Source organism: Notolabrus celidotus, chromosome 10 (genome assembly GCF_009762535.1).
Source record: "Notolabrus celidotus isolate fNotCel1 chromosome 10, fNotCel1.pri, whole genome shotgun sequence".
Lineage (NCBI taxonomy): Eukaryota > Metazoa > Chordata > Actinopteri > Labriformes > Labridae > Notolabrus > Notolabrus celidotus.
In genome coordinates, this window is record NC_048281.1 from 4,582,685 (window position 1) to 4,608,098 (window position 25,414).

Genomic DNA, 25,414 nt, shown 5'->3' on the forward strand with positions numbered 1-25,414 from the left:
ATAAGTGCAGGAATTAAACAGCCATGAATGTTACTACAATCAGAAATACTCTTACATCCGAGGAACAAACGACCCCTCTGTACCCGTCTGCGGTTTAAAAGGCCTGAGGAGAATTTGGCCAGGAGCCAGAGAGGCTGTGACATGTCTGAACTCTGAAGAGCAGACCCAGGGAAAAACAGTGATGCATTTAACTCTGCTGTTGTTGAGTTCGTGATTGATGCGAGGTCTGCTTCACTGTAACTGGTTCACCATCCATCATCACAAGTATACAGTGAGAGATATTACTAAGGGAGGGAGGGATCCAGCAGAAAGGATGATGAAGAGGAGAGCTGTAGATTAGAAGATGGAGCTATGATGAAAGTATTCAAGGGGTTGTTGCTATCCTGCAGAAGAAACCGAAGCTAGTGGCATGCTGACTGCTGAAGTTGGACAAAGTTCAGCTTCAATTCCACTCTTATGTCCCTGTCCCTTGTGGGGATTGCTGATTGTAAAACAAAGGAAGGAAAGAAGGTAATGTGTGCTTCCAAATTGGTTTGTCACTTACTGCCACCCAGATCAGGGAGACACTGACGGTGGGCAAGGTGGGGAGAAAAAGGACAGCGGGAACAGGGCGAGAGCAAATTAAGTTTCCTCTGGGAAATACCGTGGTGGCAGGGAGGAAGACAGAGAAAAATGGGAAACAAGGGAGGAAGGCTGGGCTTGCTGCCAGCTCAAAATACTGGTAATCCTTACACACACACATACACACATGCGGACACACATTTCGGATTCCTTGCTGGCTCTGGCTTGTCGATATGATGCCACTGTGATTCATGATAGCTAAACCTGCATCACTTTAGCTAATGATTCCCTATACACACGACTGCCCTATGTGTGTGTGTGTTTGTGTGTGTGTTTGTGTGTGTGTGTGTGTGTTTTCCAAAAGCAGAGGAGATGAGAGGGTTGACGTGACTTCCACATCTATTTAAACAACTATTAACCAAACACACACAAACCCACACAGAGTAATGACACGCAGTAATAGTATGCACATGCATAATGTAAGTCTGCTGCAAGGAGAGGCGATGGACAAGGGTCACAACACGAGGCACTCCAATCCATACACACAGTCCACATGACATTCAGGGGCATACTGGAGTGTTCATCATACATCATTTATATCGAATCAAGCCCCGGTCTGATTCTATCTTTTGATGCAGCTGATAGATGGACGTCTACAGAACATAATGAAACATTTCCTGTAAGACGCTGGGCTCTTACAATAAATCATATTTTGATGTCACAACAAGCCGTACCTCCTCCCACAGAACTTACAAATGTGTATTCTTCTTCAATGAGTCACTCAGATACTTTCTCTTTAGTCATCTTAATTACACATCAAGGTGAAAACAGACTGCATTTCATATTCATCACAGGGTGCGATAGCAAACCAAACTTTAAGGAAGATGATTTGCATTTTCTGTATAATTATTTTTAATTTATGTCCAAGCCGTCATTGTATCCTATAACTTGAAATAAAAGCTGATCATATTAAATGCAGAGATCCTTTTGTTAACCAGGTATTACTGCACATGCTAACAAATAAACACAAGTCTGAGTTAGACGTTGACATACATTGATTGTTTATCTACATTGTTTATAACGGATCAAATCATGATACAATTAGGGATTTGTAATTGATATGATTTTGTGGACATGTAAATATTACTATAGGCAGAGGAGCACGTCCGTGTTGCATCCGCAAATACTGCAAAAACATTTGGGCTTTCTGGTAGCAAATAGGGATTGGCAATGATTTTCGAATATTCAAATACTTGTTCACTTTGTAAAAATCGAGTTACTTTGAATATTTTCTCATGTTAAAAGTACAATTTTTCATCGTTTTTACCGGTGCCTGGTTGTAATACAGTATTCCCACCAGACGGTGGCTATAGAGCGTCTTAAAGCTGTTTGCTAACCGCATTAATTAACAGAAGAAGAAGAATGCTAACTGCATTAAATGGAGCGACGCCTGCGAGCTAGGTCAGGCAGATAACTGGAGCTGCACTGCTATTCACGTCACATGTCCCACTCTCATAACCATCATCCAATCCTGCCCTCTGCCTCTCAATTTGGCGGTCTATTCAAACTTGGAAAATCTCCCATCTATCCCTCTGCCTGTCAACGCCTCTCAACGCCTCTGCTGCCTGCATGCATATTGCTGAAGGAGTCGTCAATAATAGAAGAAAAGAAGTTTTATAGCTCTATGGCAGTCCAATCACAAGCAAAACCAAATACAAATATTTCACTCTAGGACCGAGGATGCTGTGTGCTCTTTAGAAAGGTAACAAACACTAGTTTCAGTAGGTAATCCATGCCTCAAGGACCGAGGATTAGAGCTGCCAGTAACATTTAAGCAAAGGGCGATATAACATTAAATAATAATACAAGAATTGTCTTGAACTTTTGATATATTATTCCAAGCATTGTGTTTATTAACCAACTACACTGTTAAAATAGGATCCATCAAAGTTTGCCATCATTTGACCTTTTTTCTATTTCAGCAACAATAAAAACATAATCCTGCTCACTCTAAAGACATGTCCAGATTTGTACACATCAGGGTTTTCTCTCGCTTCTGAAGTTTTTTTTTCATACGATATGAAATGTTAATGTGATGGATCTCATTTAGATTCCATTTGAGGACTCAGGGTCAAAGTTCATTTTCCATGGAGGCTCTACAAAGTTTGAGGGCAATTGCAGTCAGATTAAGAAGTCTCACATGAAAGAGCGCACAGTTTGTTCACAGACAGTGACCTCTGAGTTTGTTTACAGAGGGGTGGGTGAAATAAATAGTATTATTAATAGCTCGACGGAGTTGGGCTTGGTTATCTAAAAGGAACTTAAGAAACACACACACATGCACGCACACACACACATACACAGAGGGTGATGAGCATCAAAGTGTTCTTATACACACACACATACACACTTACTTGGTCCCTCTCACACACTAAATATTTGCTGTGAGTAGCAGGATTTGTGTCATAAATGTAATTACTGCTGTCCAAATGTAAGATGATAGAATTAAGCTGCTTTTAAAGAGAGAGAGAGAGAGAGAGAGAGAGAGAGAGAGAGAGAGAGAGAGAGAGAGAGAGAGAGAGAGAGAGAGAGAGAGGGTGATAAGCAAGACAAGAGCAACAAAGTGGTTTGAGGGAGAGGACTCGAGAGTGGCGGGGTTGGCAGAGAAAAACAGACAGTGCGAGAGGACGCCATAGAAAGAGAAACAAAGAGACTGAGCCTGGGAATGAAAGAGAGAGTATGGGAGTGACAACGAAAGAGAGAGAGGAGGAGAGAAGAAAGGGAAAAAATGAAAAAAATGAAGAACAAAACACAAAAAGAGAACGCCAAGCTATCCCAAGGCTATTTAGCTGGCAGGAAAGCAATGGGCTACTTTGAAAGTCAAAATTACTCCAAGGAGCAGCTTAGCATCGGGCTGCAGCAACAAAGCCAGCAGACCAAACACTCACACCAACTTCTAGTTCACCACATCGCACTTTAGAAGCTCTCGTAAGGAGATGCAACTCAACTCTCGCTCAGTGTTTATACAGTGTTCACTCCCACACAGACTATTTTTACAGTGGAGACAGAATTTGACTTCTCTGATCGTCCCACAGCAGAGTTCCAGATAAATACTATGTCATCGGCAAAACACTTTACCCAGTAACTGAAGGGGCAGTCATGAAGAGCACAAGCGGTTACTGCTTTCACAGATGACATTAGGTTTTGCTCAATAATTCCAGGAGCATCATAACCCATACAAACATGTGACATCATCCTCAATGTAATGACACAATACATAATACTACAGCAAATATGTTCTGTAGATAGAGGCCATGCTTTACCAACAAGAGGCTGGGCTTGATTCTCAACATTGAACAGAGCATCCTTTCAAAATAAAACACCTGTACAAGCAAACAACCGAAATAGACAGACCACAATCCACTAATTCTAACCTTTTATGTTTAATTTGTAACAGCTATTTATTTTGTAAAAACATACTCGTGATGAATCTTTTTTTTTTTTGCCGTATACTAAACCAGGGGTTCCCAAACTTTTTAGACCACGACCCCCAAATAACAGTGCCAGAGACTGGGTATCCCCAATGTCCTGAGATGGTTAAATGTTGCTCATAGCCACACACAATAATAAATAGGCCAATCCAAAAGCCTACATATTCTATTGTAATATTTTCTAAAAGATAGAAGCAGCATCATTTCTTCAGGGGTCATGTGGCACAATAGACTTTATAAATATTGGACGTAGTATCCGTGATGTCACTTGGTGGCAACAAATAAAATAAGAATGTTCATGTTTTTCTTTGGGTTTCTTTTTGCATGGTTTAAGCTAAATTTAGCTAACATTTTTGTAAATACTTTTCCAATAGTCGTTAAAAATGCAATTTGAATCATTCTAAATTCTGATAGTTTTGTGGAAGGCATCTCACAACCCTCACTTTGTGAACCACTGTACTAAACCACATGTGGTGCTGTATCTACAACAGAGGAATTCATGGAAATTAAACTTTATTATTACCCGGCTGTCTTAATGATCCTCTGGTTGTGTAAGATGCTTGATTCTGATTGGTCCAAACCCCTTGACGGCGGTTAATAACTTTCACTAACTTCAGCAACACCAGAGACAAACTGATCACACGTCATGTCAAATCGATCCACGGAAAAGAGTTTCATGTTAAAATCCACCACAACAGGCAGATAAGAATCCATCACCATGGAACCCTATTTGACGAGGAATCACTGGGACTATTTTTTTTTTAAAAGCTGTAAACATAAATCATTTAAATGAATAAAATCATCTTTTAATCAATGATTTTAACAACGTGTTTGTATTATAAGTTAGTAGCCGGGTAATAAGCGGGATAATGTATGGTTAGAAAACCTTCAGTGTGGTCAAGACTAAGTCTTTTCTCACCATGTCGGGATTCTTTTTCCCATAACAACCTGCCAACCATACATTATCCCTTACATAGCATTTTTGGGTAGCGGCCTTAACATTGCATGTTTAAAGCTGCTGTGAGGAACTTTTGCTTTAGTATCGATTCTGGCGCCCCCTTATGGACAAAGCGATACCTCTTATCTCTTGTCCTGTTCATGCAAAAGTAGTGTTTTCAACAAAAACCTCATCCTGTTGTTTTTTAACAGTGAACTTTATCAGGCAATGTGATTCTTTTCCATGAAAACAGTCAAAGAAAGGCTGTTTCTGAAGCGAGATGTCCATCATCTGGTCTGACACCTACCCCCTCAGGGCGGTTTCAAGCATTAAAAATGACAACAGAGAAGGTGTCAGTGTTGCTGCTGATGGTCTTGTTTGCTATTGAAGGTCATAAAGAGGCATCGGTATCATTTTCAGTCTGTTTCTCAGCCAGTTCAAAACTCCTCACAGGGCCTTTAAGTCAGGACTGTCGTGCCTCTGTCACGCCTCGTCTGCAATGTAAAGCATACAGAGACATAATGGTGGAATGAAGTGGTTCCACTGCTGAGCTGGCACCAGGGGTACTAGAGGTGTAACTGAGGCAAAAAAGCATCACTGGGAACCTCAGAGTCAGCAAGGCAGCTGTGTGTGAGCACGTCAGGGTGTGTGTTTGTGAAGCTACAGCTGTTGGTGTAGTGTAGTACTTTCACAAATATGTCATGCAGTGCAAAATAACACACTGGGACACTAATATTATCTGTCATGGGATGCAATGAAGAAGTAAAAACATGAGGGGATGGCTGAGTTTCAGCATGGACAAGAAGTGCACAAACTGTCCCAGAAACATGAAATAAATCCATCAAAGGAAATACACCAATGAGTGCAGGACAGAAACAAATGGCTTCCTGCCTTCTTTATGTCTCTCTCAAGCATCATACAATATCCAGTGCAGCGCATGTCAGTGATCAGTGTGTGCAGCCTGATGGAGATGAATGGCTGTACCAGCAAGAAGCGACAGCACTGACCATCTACTGATTACTGCTCACCTTTATTGGCTTACTGTGGGAGATGGAGAGAGGTCAAAGGGCGTTCAATATACAGAAAGACAGCCGAGAGAACACACAAAGAATCTGAAACACCGGTGTGTGCTTAACATACAGACAAAGAAAGATTCCTTACAGGAAAAAAAGGAGAAAAAAACACATGCACAAGCATACACACACATGTGCACACTGACACACAAAGCGGGATGTAATGGTAAAAGCGATGGAGGAGCAAGGATTGCTTAGTTCAGCTGTTTGAGTTCTGTGTCGGAGTGATTGTAAAGAGCTAATGTGCGGTGGCATGAAGTCGATTCGCACACATGTGCACAACTGCGCAGACACACACAGACACATGCGCACACAAAGATGTACTGCTCTTGCTGTGACAAATTAATCCATCAATCCACATCAGCCTAACAAGGTGGCTTTCAGGTTAAATCCTCAGCAAAGTCTGCATGAGCCATGGAGACCAGGAAACAATGCAAAAGGAGGGAAATGAGGAAAAATGACAGAGGAGAAGAGAGCGAGATAAGAGAAATGAAGAGACAATCACAGAGGGGGGAGGCGGGAATGAGTCTCTCTAAAGACGCAGTTTTGGCAGAGTCTTGTCAGTGTGTTACTGTCGTAGTGAAAGTCAAAGTTCCACTGGGGAGAGACGCAGACAATGGGCTGCAGCAGTCTCCCTCAGCATCACACTGGCCCCCTGACACACACACAGGCAGACAGACACACACATTCTCAGAGATGTTGTTCATTCTAAGCTCCTCTGCCTGTTTGTCAGCCTCTAAGCCTGATCGGCGTTGGCAAGTACAAGAGTGAGCAAGAGAGCACGAGAGAGCAGGGGAGCGACCGAGAGAGAGAGAGAGAGAGAGAGAGAGAGAGAGCTGGTGGTGGGTGGAGGAACCAGAGTGAGACAACACAAAGACATCAACGCAGAAAACTACAACAAAGGCAGACAGGCATTTTGGCTATTGAGTGTTTCAATAAGACATGTTTACTCCAGGAGGAACTTGCCTTGCTTGTGATTACGCAAAGAAGCCTTTTGAAGAAGTACCTTGGTTTAGACTGACATACACACAGGGGGATCACTACTTTCTCCTGATCTCATGCTTGTCATCATTCCTGTGGACCTTTTCACAAAGTAACATCACTAAGGATGCACTCCATACCATGCCCGAGCATGTTTCACTCCTGAAGTCCAGTTTGTTTGACTGGTGTGAGCTCTGTCGCATGCTCAGGCTTGATAAACCTTTGTGGCCCTAGAACAGTCAGAAGAGGTGGGCTTCCGCAAGGTGGAGGTGCTCAAGCTTGAGCACAAGGATGGGCAGGCAACATGGACATGATGTATAATAATGCAGCTGCTCTCATCACAGCCTCACATAATGTACTGTATATTAATAATAAGTTGGTCCATATCACTCTGAATATGGTAAGTTTTATTTTCCCTTGATATTCGTACAGATCATCTATTCAAGGTCTACACTGCACTTTGCCTCCATGCCAGCATATGTTCACGAAGGCAAAGTGCAGCACCAGATTATTTTACTTTCACCCAAACACTACACATCAGTAGGACCTGAATGCCGTCAGGTTGTAAAGTGTGATCAACAAAAGCAGCAGGACAAGATGTTTGGGTGGTAAAGGATGAAAGGAAACATATCAGAACTTTAACTTCTGTCAGAGAAAGATGGTAAAAAGGTGACTCCCATACAAACAGAGGGAGGATTGACAGTCAGCTGGAGCCAAACATGCGTATGTGAATCCACATTGTGTGAGCACTCATCAATTGGCAATACAGTCTGACACAAGCTGATCAGGTTGAAGACTGATTCAAATGTACCATGAAAGAAATGGTTACAAATGTCCACATTTTTTAATCTAACATTTAATTGAGTATGTTGGATCATACGTTATGGATCAAAGCAATGTATGTGTCGTATGATAAGGTGATGAAATACAAGGTAGGCCTAACATCGGGCTCTCACCAGATCCGTGTCTGGTCCGTCTTCGACCACTGCGGTTTGGCTCTGTGTTCTCTCCTCCATTAACACCCACCGGCTGAGTTTTCAGAATGGAGCATGGAGCAGGACCGCCTGAGAGCCAAGGTTTTGCTCAGCAATTACTGGATCAACGATTATTAGACTCCCCTCCTCATCCATATTCTCTTTGTTGGCCTCTAAAAACTTGTGACCTGTTGACTCCAGGCCTGGCTCGGCCGGTTTGTTGCTGTAATTAAGTGAAATATGATCTAACAATAACACGGATTGTTTTATTCTGAAAATTAACCAATTGTATTCATTTGTTTTGGGGCCTGACTTCTTGTCCTGCTTGATCTGCTCTGTTGTGCTCCTGCATCTGGCAAAAATAGAAGTCTTAAGAATCTGATCTGGAGGGCTCCGACCTGCCGGATCAGAGACGCAGCTGGAACGCAACGGAGCAGATCCAGTGGAAGTTAACACATTGACAAACTGAACTTGAGAAACATATCAACTCCGGTGCAGTGACAGAGCTGACACGGATCTGCTAAAATAATTGTGCTCAGCACCGATGGAACCTGGAGCAACGTGAGTGCAGGCCAGCAGCTGCCTGGAGAGGGTCCACAATCCTGCCTCGACACAGTTAGAGGCAACTGGGCCTCGTGTAAGAGCGCCCTAATACACTGACTCAGGGACGCACACACAAACACAAACACAGAGAGCGCTCCGGGCTGTCCCCAAAACCAAAGGAAACCACAGTGGAAGAAACACAGCTGCAACCGTTTGTTTTATGTCTCGTCAGCAGAGTGTGTGTTTCACTGTACTTGCCCTATTTAAAGTGGATGGAGGAAAAATTCTGCACTAATACATTCTGTCTTGTTTCCATTTACACCATTATAGTGTTTATGTCCATGTTATTATACTGTCCATCTTAGCAACTTAAAAGGTATTTAAAGCATCCCCTCAATCGCATCCTGGTTTGTGTTTGCAGGAGCGAGGAAATTCGTCAAATCATAATCTGCAATTCTATCAAGACATTCAAAAATATGTTAAGTAAGAAAACTCAAACTTTTCCATGCAGTAGGGTTTATCACTTTCTGTATATTTGTTGTTTGCTTGTTTTTTTTAATTATCTGAATGAGGTTTCAAACATTATTGAGCTGCAGTCTCCTCACATGGGAAATTCATTCAGTCTCAGAAACACACACACACGCACACACACTTACTCTCAGGGAAGGGTTCCACACATTCAAACACACACTCTGTAATATGGTTTCCCATTTCCGTCACTTTGCATCTCAGATTCTGCAAAAATTATAATATAATATGAAATCTTCCAAGGTTCACATTTTCCACAGGATGACGGAGACTTTCCATTACAAAAACATTACCATAACAGTAATAGTTTCGTGTGTGTGTGTGTGTGTGTGTGTGTGTGTGTGTGTGTATGTGTGTGTGTGTGAAGAAGTCTGTGTGTCTGAAGAAGTGTGTGTGCGTTCTTGTCTAGTAGTTGCCCTGTGGTTTCTCGGGGTGTGGAGGAAAAGACGGTTGCTGGAAGTGAAATCAGCGTTCCCAGAAATCATTGTCTTTAAACTCCTCACTTTCCAGGACACCCCCTCCCCCCCCTCCACCCTCCACCCTCACTTCCCCCATGCAGCTGTTGGACGTCTCAGCTCGGGGTTTTTGGAAACATTCAGTTATAAAAAATACATTAGAGCAAAGTAGGTTGGAAAAAAATGTCACAATTGCCAGGCACGCACTTTGTTTAACAGCTCTCTGGGCTATGAAGGATTATAATACAGGAGACACGTTGACGAGCTACAGGTAAGGATATGTGTAAACAGGGCAGAGGAAAAAAGAAAATTATAGGATAGTGAGCAGGAAGAAAAGATAAGAGCTCTTAAAGGCTTGATGGACACTGAGCAGGGATATTTCTGTGTAAAGAAAACTAAACCCATAAAGATTAAGCAGTATGTTCAGATTTTCAGTATGTTCAACCAGCTTTCACTCGTGTACTCCAAAGTAGAGAAAAAAGAGAGAGTTAACAGAGGAATGATTCAATCAAAAATGCAGATTCCTCTGCACTGTTTGCCTGATAAACACTTCTGACTGATACATCTCTATGAAATATATAGTTTTGCAAGATAGCCAATGTCTGCAAACTTTTCTGCTTTCATGAACAGTTTGAATACAGATTGATATTAACATACACTACTCACAAAAAGTTAGGGATATTTGGCTTTTGGATGAAATTTCAGAATGCACCTAAATAAACTTGAACCTTTACAGGTGAATTTAATTTGGCCTCTAAACTTTTGAATGCACATGTCCGACTGTTCAATGTTTCCGTACTTATTGCACATCATACTGTTCTCTAACAAGGTGATGACCCACAAAAATCACAACAAGTGTCTGATCCAGAAATTGACCACTAAATATTCTGGTTCAATGACAATTTGTATTGAATCATTCCTCTTCATCATGCTGTTCACATTCTGACATCATGACCAAGAGGGCACCTAAAAAAAATACATTAACAACAGTACTGAGTTGTCATGTAGAGGGTCGTAACCCTGGACATCAGTACTTCAATGACCTGAGGGCAGAAGAACAGTGGAATGCCTCAGCAGACAATATGTCGACTTGTGAACAGCATGAGACCAAGGGCCTATTTCTCTCAAATATTGTTCACTGATGTGTCTAAATCTGTGTTAGTGAGCACTTCTCTTTTGCCCAGATCATCCATCTACCTCACAGGTGTGGCATATCAAGATGCTGATTAGACAGCATGATTATTGCACAGGTGTGCCTTAGGCTGGCCACAATAAGAGGCCACTCTAAAATGTGCAGTTTCATCACACAGCACGATGCCACAGATGTCACAAGTTTTGAGGTAGTGTGCCTGACTGCAGGAATGTCCACCAGAGCTGCTGCCTGTGAATTGAATGTTCATTTCCCTACCATAAGCATCTCCAAAGGCGTTTCAGAGAATTTGGCAGTACATCCAACCGGCCTCACAACCGCAGACCATGTATAACCACCTCCACATGCAGTGTCTTCACCTCCAAGATGGTCTGAGACCAGCCACCCAGAGAGCTGCTGCAACAATCGGTTTGATAACCAAAGAATTTCTGCACAAAGTGTCAGAAAGCGTCTCAGGGAAGCTCCTCTTCATGCTCTTCGTCCTCATCGGGGTCTCCACCTGACTGCAGTTCACCGCCGTAACCGACTCGAGTGGGCAAACGCTCACATTCAATGGTGTCTGGCACTTTGGAGAGGTGTTCTCTTCACGTATGAATCCTGGGTCTCACTGTATAGGGCAGATGGCAGACAGCGTGTATGGCATGGTGTGGGCGAGTGGTCTGCTGATGTCAGCGTTGTGAATGGAGTGGCCCTAGTGGTGGTGGGGTTATGATATGGCCGGGCGCATGTTATGGACAACAAACACAGGTGCATTTTATTGATGGCATTTTAAATGCACAGAGATACCGTGACGAGATCCTGAGGCCAATTGTTGTGCCGTTCATCCACAACCATCACCTCATGTTGCAGAGTGATAATGCACGGCCCCATGTTGAAGGATCTGTACACAACTCCTGGAAGCTGAAAACATCCCAGTTCTTGCATGGCCAGCAGACTCAGCAGTCATGTCACCCATGGAGCATGTTTCAGATGCTCTGGATCGGCGTCTACGACAGTGTGTTCCAGTTCCTGCAGATATCCAGAAACTTGGTACATTGAAGAGGAGTGGACCAACACTCCACAGGCCACAATCAACAACCTGATCAACTCTATGAGAAGGAGATGTGTTGCACACAGGACTGGCTGATCTCGGAGTTAAACAGCTAGTTAAACAGGTGCTGCTGCTGTTATATTCTGAGTTTGTGAAGAACGCCAACCAAAGAACGCTGTTTTGACTTTACCGTGACTAAAAATATGAAGTTTAATGTGATTTATAACGGTAGAGAAGCTAATGTTAAGACTTGAATGTGAATTAAAAGGTTAAGTTTATGTTAAACTCTGAGAGGATCCTATTTTGCATAATCACCCACTCATACATTATCCCTTACTGAGCAGCTTATAGCCAATTCACATCTTTACATTTTACAGTCAGAGTGAACAGAGCAATGTAAGTGTCATCACAGTGATGAAAACACAATCCAGACTCAGCATGATTACAGTTACAGGCTTTGCTATGTTAACTACAAGTATCTCCAACCATCACTCTGGAGCCACAGTCTGACAGTATTTCTGCTCTGTGTTATATTTTTTACACACAGCATTCTCTCTAAATGTTTACCTTTCAACCCTGTTAAAGTAATCCTCTTTCCCTCCTGTGCAAGATGTTCCCCTGCTTTCATTCTGACATCATTATATCTTGTCCAGAACACATTTAAACACTGTCCCAACATTTGGCTCAAACCGCCTGCTTCTTGGGCGACAGTTGTATTTAACATTAAAACTCAAGGTGGGAAGATGATGAACCGTGCATGCAGCCTGTTAGAGTCGCTCCTCTTCGTTCATTCTCTTTCTTCATCAAACTGTGACTGATTTTTCTCTGGCAGTTTGTTGAAGTTGTGACCTCTTTTGGCCTTCTGTTGGTGAGAGTTGTGGACTGTTTTTCACGATGAAATCACCAACTTTAATTTTTACTCGCAAAACTGTTGCCAGCCAGACGGAGTTTCAGGAATGTAGCATGGTGTGCTTCACGGAAACGTGGCTGCATCAGGATATTCCCGACCACAACGTCTCCATTGACGGCTTCCAGACTGTCCGGGCAGACCGGGATAGCACTGAGAGCGCTGTGGGCCTCCGACCATATTATCTGCACAGGGAGATCTCACATGTCATACTGGTAGCTGTTTACATCCCCCCTCTGCCAACCCGACTACGGCATCTAACCTTCTCAACGCTGCCATAGCCAGACTCCAGACAGACCACCAGAGTGCCCTTATTTACTTCTTCTATCAATATTATTTGATATTCTTAATTATAGGAGTAACTTTAATGACTAAATAAAGTATTTCTGATTCTGATTCAAACAGAAATCACTTCTTCTTCATTCTTTCTCAGTAGCAGAAAATAATTGGTCTTTTTTTTAGTATTTTGGTTCCAATTTAGTCAAAGTTTAAAACCCTGCTCTGCATTCTTTCCATATCTTCTCCTCTGTGCTCTTTATATATGCTTTTTTCCCTTTAGAAGGGTTATGGATGTCGTATAAGAAAGCCAATACTGCTGTGTATAAAAGTGAAACCCAGCAGAATGTGGAAAAAGGCTGGACTGATTGACACCAATAAAGAGGTAGACAGCACGACAGAAACATATATGGTGGAATGAAATAGAGTGCTCTTATATTCAAGCAGCTCCAAATGAAATGGGGGAGACCTCAAGGCCAAGTGGAAAAGAAAGGCCGACATCAAACTTTTCAAAACAACTGAGCGCATGCTACTAAGGTGAGAGGTTTTAAAATACAAGCTATTTGTTCCTCCTGCCTTCCTTTCATGAGTGTGTCTCCGTCTCTTTCTACCGTACTCTTAAGGAGATGTGGGTCGTAAAGAAGTGGTCTAAGTCTCTCATACCATCTCTCTTTCCAGCCCTTATGCAAATCTTACTTTCATCTGCACTTCAGCTGAATCAAGGAGGTATTTCTGGAGAGAGGTAGAAAGTAGGAGATAGTATAGGAGACAGAAGAGGTAAGACGCAAGAGGAGAGGTGAAGTGGCTTGTAAAGGAAACCTGAGCAAGGGAAGTGTTTTGGTGAAAAGGTATTAGTGAGTTCAAACATAGAGAGATAATCAGAAAGGTGGGGGAGGGTACTCAAAGAAAAAATAAAACAGATATAAATCCAAGTGAAAGAAAATAACTAGTTGTTTTTTTTCTTATATCTTCAGCAAATCATAACTCAGTGGGGCATCCAGCACTGCACCAGCAATTTACTGTGCACTCAGACCCTCACAAACATTAGCATTATCTTTTCTATCCAGAGTTTTTTTCCTCATCTAGCCTCAATTACAGCATTAATATTATTTTATTTCCTACTTTTCTACAAACTATTACAGACATTTTCCTTAGCTGTTTCTTTTTGTTTCCTCCTTTGATGTTTTTCATGCTTTGCCCTGTCTACTTACCTTCTTTAATTCATTTATTTAGCAGTATGATTTGTAATCAGTTGTTGTTAAATATATGTACTGTCTATGATATGAGCTATCCTATTCCATGTTCAACACAACCAAAACCACTGAGCATCCATTCACGTTGAAGGATCCAATTTAGACATGTAGACATGCTTCAAGCATTTTATCAGACGGAAACATTTTGACAAGTGCACACCAAGGTTATTATAGTTTTACATGTTTCATTAGTTTTTATTTTTATTTTGTTTTGACTTTTTGTTTTCCTTTACACTTTAGTAGTATTTAGTTGTTAAAGCCGGTTTGCTAGTTTAGTTTTTATTTTTGAAAATGCTTCGTTTTAGTTGAGTTTTCATTAGATTCAGTATTAGTTTAAGTCTTTTTTGTAACATGGGTTAGTTTTCAGGTGTGTGATTCAAAAAGGTCAGAAAGGCATTGTGTAAGCTTCCTCCCTCTTGTGATGTTCCTGCGTATGTACTGACCAGCAGCTATCGGGTCACCGGTGGAAGCCATGCATCAGTGTTTTCTGCGGTCCTCCGGTTGTCTCGGGCTCCATCATGCTGCCTGGTCTGGGGTTGGCTTCTGTTTCAGGGGAAGGGGGCTTGGCGCTCTCCCTTGCCTTGACAAGGTAAGCTGGGTTAGCCGTCTTGTGTGAGCTTTTCAAATGGACCTTAAGATTAGTGGGATTTTTCCCTTGAGAAATGTTCCACATATTTTATCACCTTCCACTGCAAGAGACTTCCTCCTATCAGAGACACAGTCATATTCAAAGTAATCCCAAATGGGGCTCTGCTGCTTTCTCCAGACTTTCACTGCCATTAACACTCTGCTAGCAGGTAAAGTGTGGACGCTCTGCTAGCAGGTAAAGTGTGGACGCTCTGCTAGCAGGTAAAGTGTGGACGCTCTGCTAGCAGGTAAAGTGTGGACACTCTGCTAGCAGGTAAAGTGTGGACGCTCTGCTAGCAGGTAAAGTGAGGACGCTCTGCTAGCAGGTAAAGTGAGGACGCTCTGCTAGCAGGTAAAGTGAGGACACTCTGCAGCAGGTAAAGTGTGGACACTCTGCTAGCAGGTAAAGTGTGGATGCTCTGCTAGCAGGTAAAGTGTGGACGCTCTGCAGCAGGTAAAGTGTGGATGCTTTGCTAGCAGGTAAAGTGAGGACGCTCTGCTAGCAGGTAAAGTGTGGACGCTCTGCTAGCAGGTAAAGTGTGGACGCTCTGTAGCAGGTAAAGTGTGGACACTCTGCTAGCAGGTAAAGTGTGGACGCTCTGCTAGCAGGTAAAGTGTGGACGCTCTGCTAGTAGGTAAAGTGTGGACGCTCTGCTAGCAGGTAAAGTGTGGACGCTCTGCTAGCAGGTAAAGTGAGGACGCTCTGCTAGCAGGTAAAGTGTGGACGCTCTGCTAGTAGGTTAAGTGTGGACGCTCTGCTAGCAGGTAAAGTGAGGACGCTCTGCTAGCAGGTAAAGTGTGGACGCTCTGCTAGCAGGTAAAGTGTGGACGCTCTGCTAGCAGGTAAAGTGAGGACGCTCTGCTAGCAGGTAAAGTGTGGACGCTCTGCTAGTAGGTTAAGTGTGGACGCTCTGCTAGCAGGTAAAGTGAGGACGCTCTGCTAGCAGGTAAAGTGTGGACGTATGCTTACTTGTGAGACTGAGCCAACTGAAGTGAAACTGGCAGAAAACAAACTAAAAATTCATATCCACTCAAAATACTAAGTTTATATGTGGGATAGATTGACAAAGAGGAACACTTAAGACATTTTCTCTATCATTTTAGTTTTATTTTAGTTAGTTTTGTAAACTCACAATACAGTTACTGTCAGTTATTGTTTTTTTGTGAAGCCTTGTTTTTATTTTTTAATTCAGTTAATGAAAATGTTTTTTCACCTCTCGTTTTCATTATTTCGTTAGTTTTCGTTAACGATAATAACCTTGGTGCAGAGTTGTTCTGCTAGTCTAATGTGCCGAAAAAAGCAGCAGAAGAAATTGTCCCTGTTGGTAACAAAGTGCCGCTGTTGCAGCATAACTGTACATTATGCTTTTCATGTATTTATTCATATTTTAACCATCAAGATGTTTAGCAAGCAATAGTTCTTTTAAAGTCTGCAGCAATAAAGTTGTATCTTCTACAGACAAGTTTTGCTACCTATGATAATGTTTCTCTCAACTCTCATCACATGTGCAAGATTTGCAGTAAAGTCTCATTTATTCTCTGCATCTGATATGGATACGGACCAACAGCCAACAGTTCAAGCCAGACCTGCAAATCACTACGAAGAAGAATACTTGGACCTTTTTTGGGAAAAAGGTGACCTAGCCAAGGTACAAGGACAGACTACTGCAAAAGAAACAGGTGGAGTCTGGACCGGAACATAATGTGAGTTGGGCGGCAGTGACAGAAAAGTGGAGGTCCAAAAGGGACCAGTGTGTACATTTTTTTAACAGCAATCCCAACAAACAGGATGTGTGGGAGAATGTGGATAGTGATGGTTTAATCGTTTAAAATGTAGGTTTCTATTTCATAAAGGAAGCACAAATGAGGAAGAACTGTAACCCAACAAAGAAGAAAGGATTGGATCTGAATAAGAGGTGTGAACTAACCCTCCCGATAAGAACGAGAACTCATTCATGGGCCATGATCAGACCAGTGTCCTAACAGAGTTGTTCACTTTGATCAGGTTCTTATTTGTATTATTAGTGCTCCATTTAAACATATGCATGTGTCCGTCATTGTCTTACCTGCAGGGATCCCAACTAAGGCTCCGACATTGCTCTCATCTGCAACTGAAACAAAAAAGAAAACGTATGTTAATACACACAAAATCTGCTATTTCAAATCTCTGTGCTCAGCCTGCTAATAGTCAGGGTGTTGTTTGTCCACCATATTTACCCAACAACTTCTAAAGAGAGCTTTCATGTCTTCTCACTGTCCTCTTCCCACTCTATATATTCTGTATTATTCTTTCTGTCTTGTTTTCTAAGAGGGTAAAGAGCCCCTCTTTCTCCTGTGATGTTTGGTCAGCCTCTCTGCTACTGAAGTCATTTCACTTCCTCCCTTCTCTCTCACTTCATTTGTCATTTACACTCCCTTCCGTCTCATATTCCCCCTCTCTTCTTGCAGCTACCCCTTTCACCTCCTGCCCTTTACCCTTACTTGTCTTCTCAAAACATTTGTTTTTTCCTTCGGTTACAATTCCTTCATCCCTCTGTGTCCTCCTCTCTCTCTCCTCCTTTGATCACCCTTCTCTCTACTCTTGCTTCTTGTTTTCCCTCCTTTCACTTTTTTACTTTTCCCCCCATCCTTTATTATTTCTCTCCCCCTTTCCTAAAGCCACAGAGCAGACCAGCGCCAACAAGGAACACATTGACTGCTGGTAGCACCATTAAAATACACAGTAAAACCACAAAAGCCGAGCACTAGCATGCTTTCTCCCGACAAATACTTCTCTAATGAAAACCAAGTCTGAAGTGTAATTCTAGCTGCGAGTGTGTGTGCATCTGACGGCATCTGTCTGCGGTGAATCAACATGACTGCCTCAGCAGCCTGGTCGTTAGAGGATCACTGTGTGTGCGTGTGTGGATGCCTACTTCAGCGGAACTCGAAATGCCACATGTGACGCATACAGAGGCATCTTAATAATGAGGGAGTCTCAAAAACACATCACCATGTGCAGGTACCTCCCTATTTTATTTGCTATCTGAAGGAAATCTGAATGGATCTGAGTATAAAAGTAAAAAACACAGAGATTAATGCCCTTAGGAGCAGAGTCAGAGAGAGAGAGAAACCCTGTAGAGCATGAGGAGAGTGGTGTGATCTGGAGAGGGAGTTAATGTGGGACCAATCTTTTATTTTTCTATTAGTAATGGCTTTGTTTTAAAAGTGTTTCAGAACAAATTGGATACAAAATGCTACTTAATAACTGACCCACATTCTAAAGCTTTTTTTTTTCCATCACAAACACAATCAATCAAAACCCCCAAAATACAGCCTCAACTCTTACTTCCATCTTAACAGCCCTGCTACTACATTTTGTTAAAAATGTAAGTCTTCTGATATGCAAAGCACATTTTCTGACACTAATTGCATTAAATTGAATATAGCGTTAATTAAGGCAGGCCACAAAGTCAAGCTCAGCCCAAAGCATATACACTGATCTTAATGCCTGCCTCAGCTGATTACCTCTATGCATCCAATTGGCAAATGTAAAATGGGCACTCTGCACTTCCTCCACAAGCCACTTTGCTACCTGCACACCCCAGCTCAACCTTTTCAATCAATCAATCAATCAATCAATCAATCAATCAATCAATCAATCAATCAATCAATCAATCAATCAATCAATCAATCAATCAATCTTTATTTGTATAGCGCCAATCACAACAAACGTTATCTCAAGACGCTTTTACAAACCAATCAGGTCTAGACCACTCTATGTCTAATCATGAACAGAGACCCAACACCAGGACAGGATAAAACCCAATCCCCTCTTACTTACAAGACTCAGTCTGATCTCATCTTAATCCACCATGAGCGGAGCACTTTGCAGTATTTACCCAGTTACAGCAGCAGCAAGGAAAAACTTCCTTTTAATAGACAGAAACCTCGAGCAGAACCAGACTCATGTTAGACAGCCATCTGCCTTGACTGAGTTGGGTCTGGAAAGAGGGATAGAGGAGAATAAGAGAGAGAGAGATGATAGTGATGAGACGGATAGTAGTAACTTTATGCTTTGTGTCATATGTATTCCAACTGGTGCAAGCTTTCTTCTGTATGCTGAGGGGTTTTGCTGATGCTCTGCCTGCCTTGGCTTTTCATGTATGCGCATCACAGGAAAGGGAGGTGTGCTCTCCCTGCCTCATGCTTTGCCATTCCACGTGTGCACATGGAAGGGCATGAAGCCATTATCTTGACCGCTTATTCTGTTCGGGGTCACGGGGGCTGGAGCCAATCCCAGCTGACTTAGGGGCGGAAGGCAGGGTACACCCTGGACAGGTTGCCAGTGTATCACAGGGCAAACACAGAGAGTCAGACAACCATTCACGCACACACTAACACCTATGGGAAATTTAGAGCCAGAGTACCAAGAGAGAACCAACACATGCACGGGGAGAACTCGACACAGAAAGGTACCTGACTGACCGGGGACATGAAACAGGAACCTTCTCACTGTGAGGCAACAGCGCTACCCACTGCACCACCGTGCAGCCCCTAATCTAACTTATTGAATTCAAATAATAATTCCCTTTGACAAGACTGGACCTGGTGGAAACATTATTTTGAGCATGTGATTAAGCCAGAATTTAAATCAATTAAATGTGTCTATTTTTCTTCTTTTCTTTTTTAAAGGTGACATATCACGCTTTTTTCATCAATATATATTGGTCTAAGAGGTCCCCAAAACATGTCTTTAAAGTTTATGCTCAAAAAAACACTTTGAAATCAGATTTTGACATGCCTGAAAAGCCCTCTTCTTCAGTCCTCCTCAGAACACTCTGTTTTCTCTCTGACCACGCCCCCTCAGGAAGTGGATGTGGCCTCAGCTCTCCAGCACGTTGATCTAATGTTTACATGTTGGCTGAATATACACGGCTGCTAGCAGACCACGCTACTTCAACCCTCTGAATCTGATCCTGACGGAGAGGCGCCTGCAGCAGGACCTTTCTGAAGGATTGGTCACAGATTTTGTGTTTCTTGTTGTTTTATTTGTCAGTATGTCGAAGTGTGTCTTGGTACACAGCTATGAACATGTAGCTATGTGGCTATGCTAACTAGCGCTAGCACTTATCCATGATAAATAAAAATCATCCACTAGATCTTCAAATCTGCAGACGTGGGGAGTAAAACCGACCTCCGCTAGAAAGGCAGCAGGACCTTTCTGAAGGATTGGTCACAGATTTAGTGTTTCTTGTTGTTTTATTTGTCAGTATGTAGACGTGTGTCTTGGTACACAGCTACAGCTATGACATGTAGCTATGTGGCTATGCTAACTAGCGCTAGCACTTATCCATGAAAAATAAAAATCATCCACCAGGTCTTCAAATCTGCAGACGTGGGGAGTAAAACCGACCTCTGCCAGAAAGGCAGCAGGACCTTTTTTAACCATTTGTCACAGATTTAGTGTTTCTTGTTGTTTTATTTGTCAGTATGATGACGTGTGTCTTGGTTCACAGCTACTGTCACAGTTATCACCTGCCACACCTGCTCAGCCTCTCAGCCCACTACATTTCCACTCCCCTTCGTTTACCTGAACCACACTCTCCTCATTAAGCCAACACAAATCACCTGTTTCTCATTACCTGCTGCCAGTATTTAAGTCCCGGTTTCAGCTCACTCAGTGCCAGATTGTTATCACTGCAAATACAAGACTCTCCAGCACTTTTCCTCGGACTGATCTCCCGGTTTCGACCCTGTCTGTCCCCGACCTTCCTTCCTCGTTTCTGCCCTGGTAACTACCTCAGCCTTCTGTCCCCGACCAAGAGATTTGCCTGCTCCTCGTCTGTTTCCAGCCTGATCCTCCACACAGCGAAACCAGCTTCTCAACAGACATTGTGTGACCGGGTTAGTAAAGACTGTTACCTGCTGTTTCCTCCGGGCTCCAGTGTGCTGCTTTTGGGTTCACCCTCACACCCGTAACAGCTACAGCTTAAGCTACGACATGTAGCTATGCTAACTAGCGCTAGCACTTATCCATGACAAATACAAATCTACTAGATCTTCAAATCTGCAGACGTGGGGAGTAAAACCGACCTTTGTGTTTATTAAGACAGCCTACAACTAGCATGCCTCCCTTCTAAGCTCCTTGTTAGCACACATGTGTGCAGGTAATGAAAAATGGAGGAGGGATTCAGTATTATCTTATACAGTCTATGGACTAAACAAGCTCCGAGCTCTGACTCCGTGACAGACCGGATATTGTTGTTACGTAACAAAAACATGGAAGTCTGAAACGGCTCCTTTCACACACATTTACAGAAAGGTGTAGAAATCAGAACAGGGGCAGAATGGATTTTTTTCATTCTTGGGGGGTTTGTAGACATGCCAGGGAAACATATTTCAGGTAGAGAACCATTAAAAAGTCCATTTTGCATGATATGTCACCTTTAACAACAGCAAATACGTTGTTGTTTTTTTGTATAGCTTGAGAACTAAAAGTACAACTGTTATTCTGAAATTTAAATCTGATCAAATTTGCTTGCCCAACTGTTTATGGATGAATCGGGATGGCAAAAGGACAAACAGAGATATGTTTCCATGACTGTAGTCAAAAAGGAAATTTGGGGGAATGTAATTGCATTGATAATAGTGTTTAGTTCATTGTTTTTAGAGCTTCATGTTTTCTTTATTTAAACAGTCCTGTAGCAGTCTGATCAGGACTTGGCTGTTTTTCTAGCACAACACAATTATAGGTAATAACACTACCAAAAAACAAAAGGAGTCAGGGCCCACTCTAATCATCATTAGTGCTCATACCTTACTGCTTAACTCATAACGTTGGGGGCTTATTTATTCTACTCAAATTATTCATGTGTGCAGCATTTATTTTAACCCCTTTTGGAGGATGAAAATAAATGGTATGGTATATTACATCACACCTTTCCATATTGGTCCAACAGGTACAAAACAAGAAGAGAGGCTGCAATACCGAATGTTGCTAACATAAACTGAGCTGGATTGTAGGTGCCCCACTTGTTTTAAGATTCGGATTTCTATAGTGTCCATCATCTAGAGCCGGGGTGTTTCCTATGTGATGGCCCTGTCACATTTTGACAATTTAGCCAGTGTTTTCCCGACGTATCAAAATGCCTTTTAAAACGCTGACATCCGCTGATGACATTTTATCAATTAAGGCGTTTACATAGCATATTCAGAACTTATGCCCAACTATTGTCCATAGTGCAAAGCGTGCAGCAGCGTAATAACGCAGACAAAGTGTATAAAAAAGCTGCCGCTCGTTAATGACGATGTATACGTTTTTGAAAATGCACTGCATGCCATTTACTCTGTTTCCCATGCATCATCAGAGCTGTGTGCTGTTTGATGGCAGAGCTCTGTGTGTTATTAAAAACTCTGCAGTCTCTCTTTGTAAGAACATGATGAGCCGTGGAGAGTGTCAGAGGAGTGAAACCAGCAGGAACACAGCCCCTGCTCTTTACAACAAGTTACACTTATTGACTGCAGCGCTTTAAAAAACGTCACATTTTGAACTTCATTGAATTCAACAACAGCAGCTTTATCATTGAACACCAGCAGACTCCAACATGCTGACTTCAGCTTCTGTTTCAGAGGATCTGCTGTTTAACACTGAGTGAGGGCTCCAAGGCTTCTCACACTCACACACACGCAGACACACAGCTCTATGTGTGTGAACGTGTGTCAACCATCGCATAAGTTACCTACTACTTATGACCGGCGTATGCCGGACGTATGATCCATACGCTGCTTACTCGCCGCACTACGACGTATACCAGCGTGCTCTTAATTTATACAAAACGTACCTATAACTTATGCGACTGACGCCAGCGTACTCACCATTCTTTTTATAAGCCGGCATACGCTGGCTAAATCGTCATGGTGTGACAGGAACATGAGTAGAGTTATCTACAGAGGTGTCCCTTCAAAATACCAAGTATGTAACATACAGACAAACACAGAATGAGCAGTTGGGTTGGGTCTCTTTTGCTCCTTGACAAATCAATGGATGGATTGAGAAACTAAAAGAAGACAGAAAGACAGACACATAGACAGACGGATACAGAGCCATACAAGAATAGAGAATACCGGAAGCTATTGATGAACTCCCTCCTTATTTCTTACATTCTGAAGACTACGTATGCCAAAAACTTTACTCTGCATAGATCCATATAGAGGACATGTCATTTAAAAACTTCCTGAAAGCATTTCCATACAGTACTAATGAGCACAGGCTGATTTCCATATGGTTCTGCAAAGATAAGTATGCTGACAAGGAGAAATTTGCTAATTTATGCTGAAATTAGCTGACTTTATTATCTCATTACCTTGCTGCCTATGGTTAGTAGTTGGAGTTAATAATAGGACAGGAGGCTTAGTGCCAAAGTCATAGTCCTCATCCTCGCACACGGCTGGTCAATGTGCTGTGTTTCGTTTTGAATACTTTACAATCTTCTAGTATGATGATCTAGTATCACTGCAATTTATTTTCCGTTTATTTTATTATGCTGCTTGGTAACTTGGTAACACACATTATGGAATTTAGCAACAGTGTTACTTTGTCTGAAATGTTCAGGTGTTAGATTTTCATGTCTGCAGCTTAATCTGATGTTTTCTCATTGGAAGATTGGCAGTTCAGTCAGTGTACACAGAGGGTTGTACTGTTAGTGTGTGTGTGAGGGTGAACAGATCAGAGCCCTCTGAGTGCCAGACAGACTAAAAAAGCATTACATAATTGCAACCAATTTACCATCAGACATACAGGACATAACATCAGCCTTTTATCAATGTAGCATGGATGTCTGTGCTATTGAAAAAGTCTCCCGCTCTTTTGTCTCATTCCCTCTCTCAAACATGAATGCATTCAACTTGCAGCGGAGCCAGCTTGAGGGGGAGGACTGAGGGAAGTGACATTTGGAACAATACGCTTTTGTTGCGCTGCACCGTTCGCTGTCATATTACACAGATGTATGCATGTGCACAAACTTAACACTCATACACACTTCTGAAACTGAATAGCAGAAATGTCACAGAACTGTCACATCAGAAACTCTGCAGTCACAGAGCAACAGGTGGAAGGGCTGGTGTGGAGGGGAGAGTGTCATTGGCTGCAGATGCATTCTTGTATCAGCATAGAGAAGATGAAAATCAAAAGATATGCAACTCAAACAGTGACCCACTCCTAGTTCTGTTGTCAAACATCTGAGCAATATAAATGAGGTGGGGCTGTCTCAAAACCTATGTTCCCTGATACTCTGTCACCTGTCAGATACACCGCTCTCATTCTGGGCTGTCCATCATTCTGTGTTGAAGATAATTCTTCAACACACACTCCTCTAATCAAATGAGACGTATGACTCTGTCTCTGATGTTAAGTTGTATGACTTACCACAGCTCAGATATCCCAATAAAACACAAAGTTTACTATTAGGGGTGTAAAGATTCATCTACTACATGGATATATGGATTTATATTCCTATGATCCAACTACATCGATCTGTGCTCGGCAAGTTGTCCTTCCAGACGACATATATGGATCTAACATCGTTTTAAAAGGTAATAAATCGATTGTATCCATACTAGGAAATAACACATTGGATTTAAGTACAGCAGACTTTATATGGATGTGTTTTTTTTACACTTTTAATGATAAAGACGTTAAACGTTACTCAATTCAGGCTGTCTGTCTGTGACATCATCGCCACGCGCCAGCAGACAACAGAACATAGCATGGCGGACGGCAGAGGAGAAGACGGCGAGCCAGAAATGATCAAGCCACCATTGTGGTCCAGTGTGTGGAAACACTTTGGCTTTTGCAAAGACAGAGATGTTCTAAATAAGTCGCTCGCTGTTTGTAGGATATGTAAAGGTCAAGTAAAGTTACCACGGCAACATAACAAATCTATCCAACCACCTACTAAGGCGCCATGGGATTTCACACAACGCCGGCCGTCCAGGCACCTCTTGCAGCGTTCATCAAGGTAACATCAGCTCTGCAGAAGCCTCAGGCCTCTCCAGCAGGTTTAGTCAGAGACTAGGACAAAACTCGGCTCTGCCCAAAAACATCACGACAACAACAGGAACTAGGACTGTCCAGTATCAAGGGATTTATTTCACAGTCACACTGGTTGAATTTTTGGCTAAAAAGTTACTGAATCGATTTCAAGTCATCGTTTTGGATCGTCCTTTAATCGTATCGGCAACCACGAATCATGATACGAATTGAATCATTGTTAAAAAGAATCGTTACACCCCTATACGTTATGGATTGGGGAAAAAACAACCTAAAAACACTTACAAAACAAAAAAAGTAGATTATTGCTAATGATACTAATTTAGAAGAGTATAGAAGTGAAATAAGCGATCTGATGTGTTAAGATATAGTTTTCTCCTGTCATAATCTGGCTGAGATTGTCTTATATTAATTGGTCGTACCTCCACAATGAAAGCCATCACTCAACAACACAATCAGGTCATAAAGTTTAAAATAAAACGGGCTATGAATGCTATGATAACCTATGAAGGGGGAAGACTTGTGGTTTAGTCATGGCTGCAAAAACTTGTTGTAGCTGATTCAGTTGATCTTTAATGTTAGATTTCTTACTAACTCA

The 25,414-nt window shown here is 42.2% G+C and overlaps 1 protein-coding gene across 1 annotated transcript in view; it reads right to left on the minus strand.

The window, feature by feature from the left end:
* The window catches only part of LOC117820758 (partitioning defective 3 homolog B-like), a 231,361-nt gene that overhangs the window by 163,049 nt on the left and 42,898 nt on the right, over positions 1-25,414 (minus strand). The window contains exon 7 of the mRNA XM_034694677.1: positions 16,853-16,897. Within this exon, the coding sequence (XP_034550568.1) occupies positions 16,853-16,897 (45 nt within the window). The remainder of the gene's footprint in view (positions 1-16,852; positions 16,898-25,414) is intronic.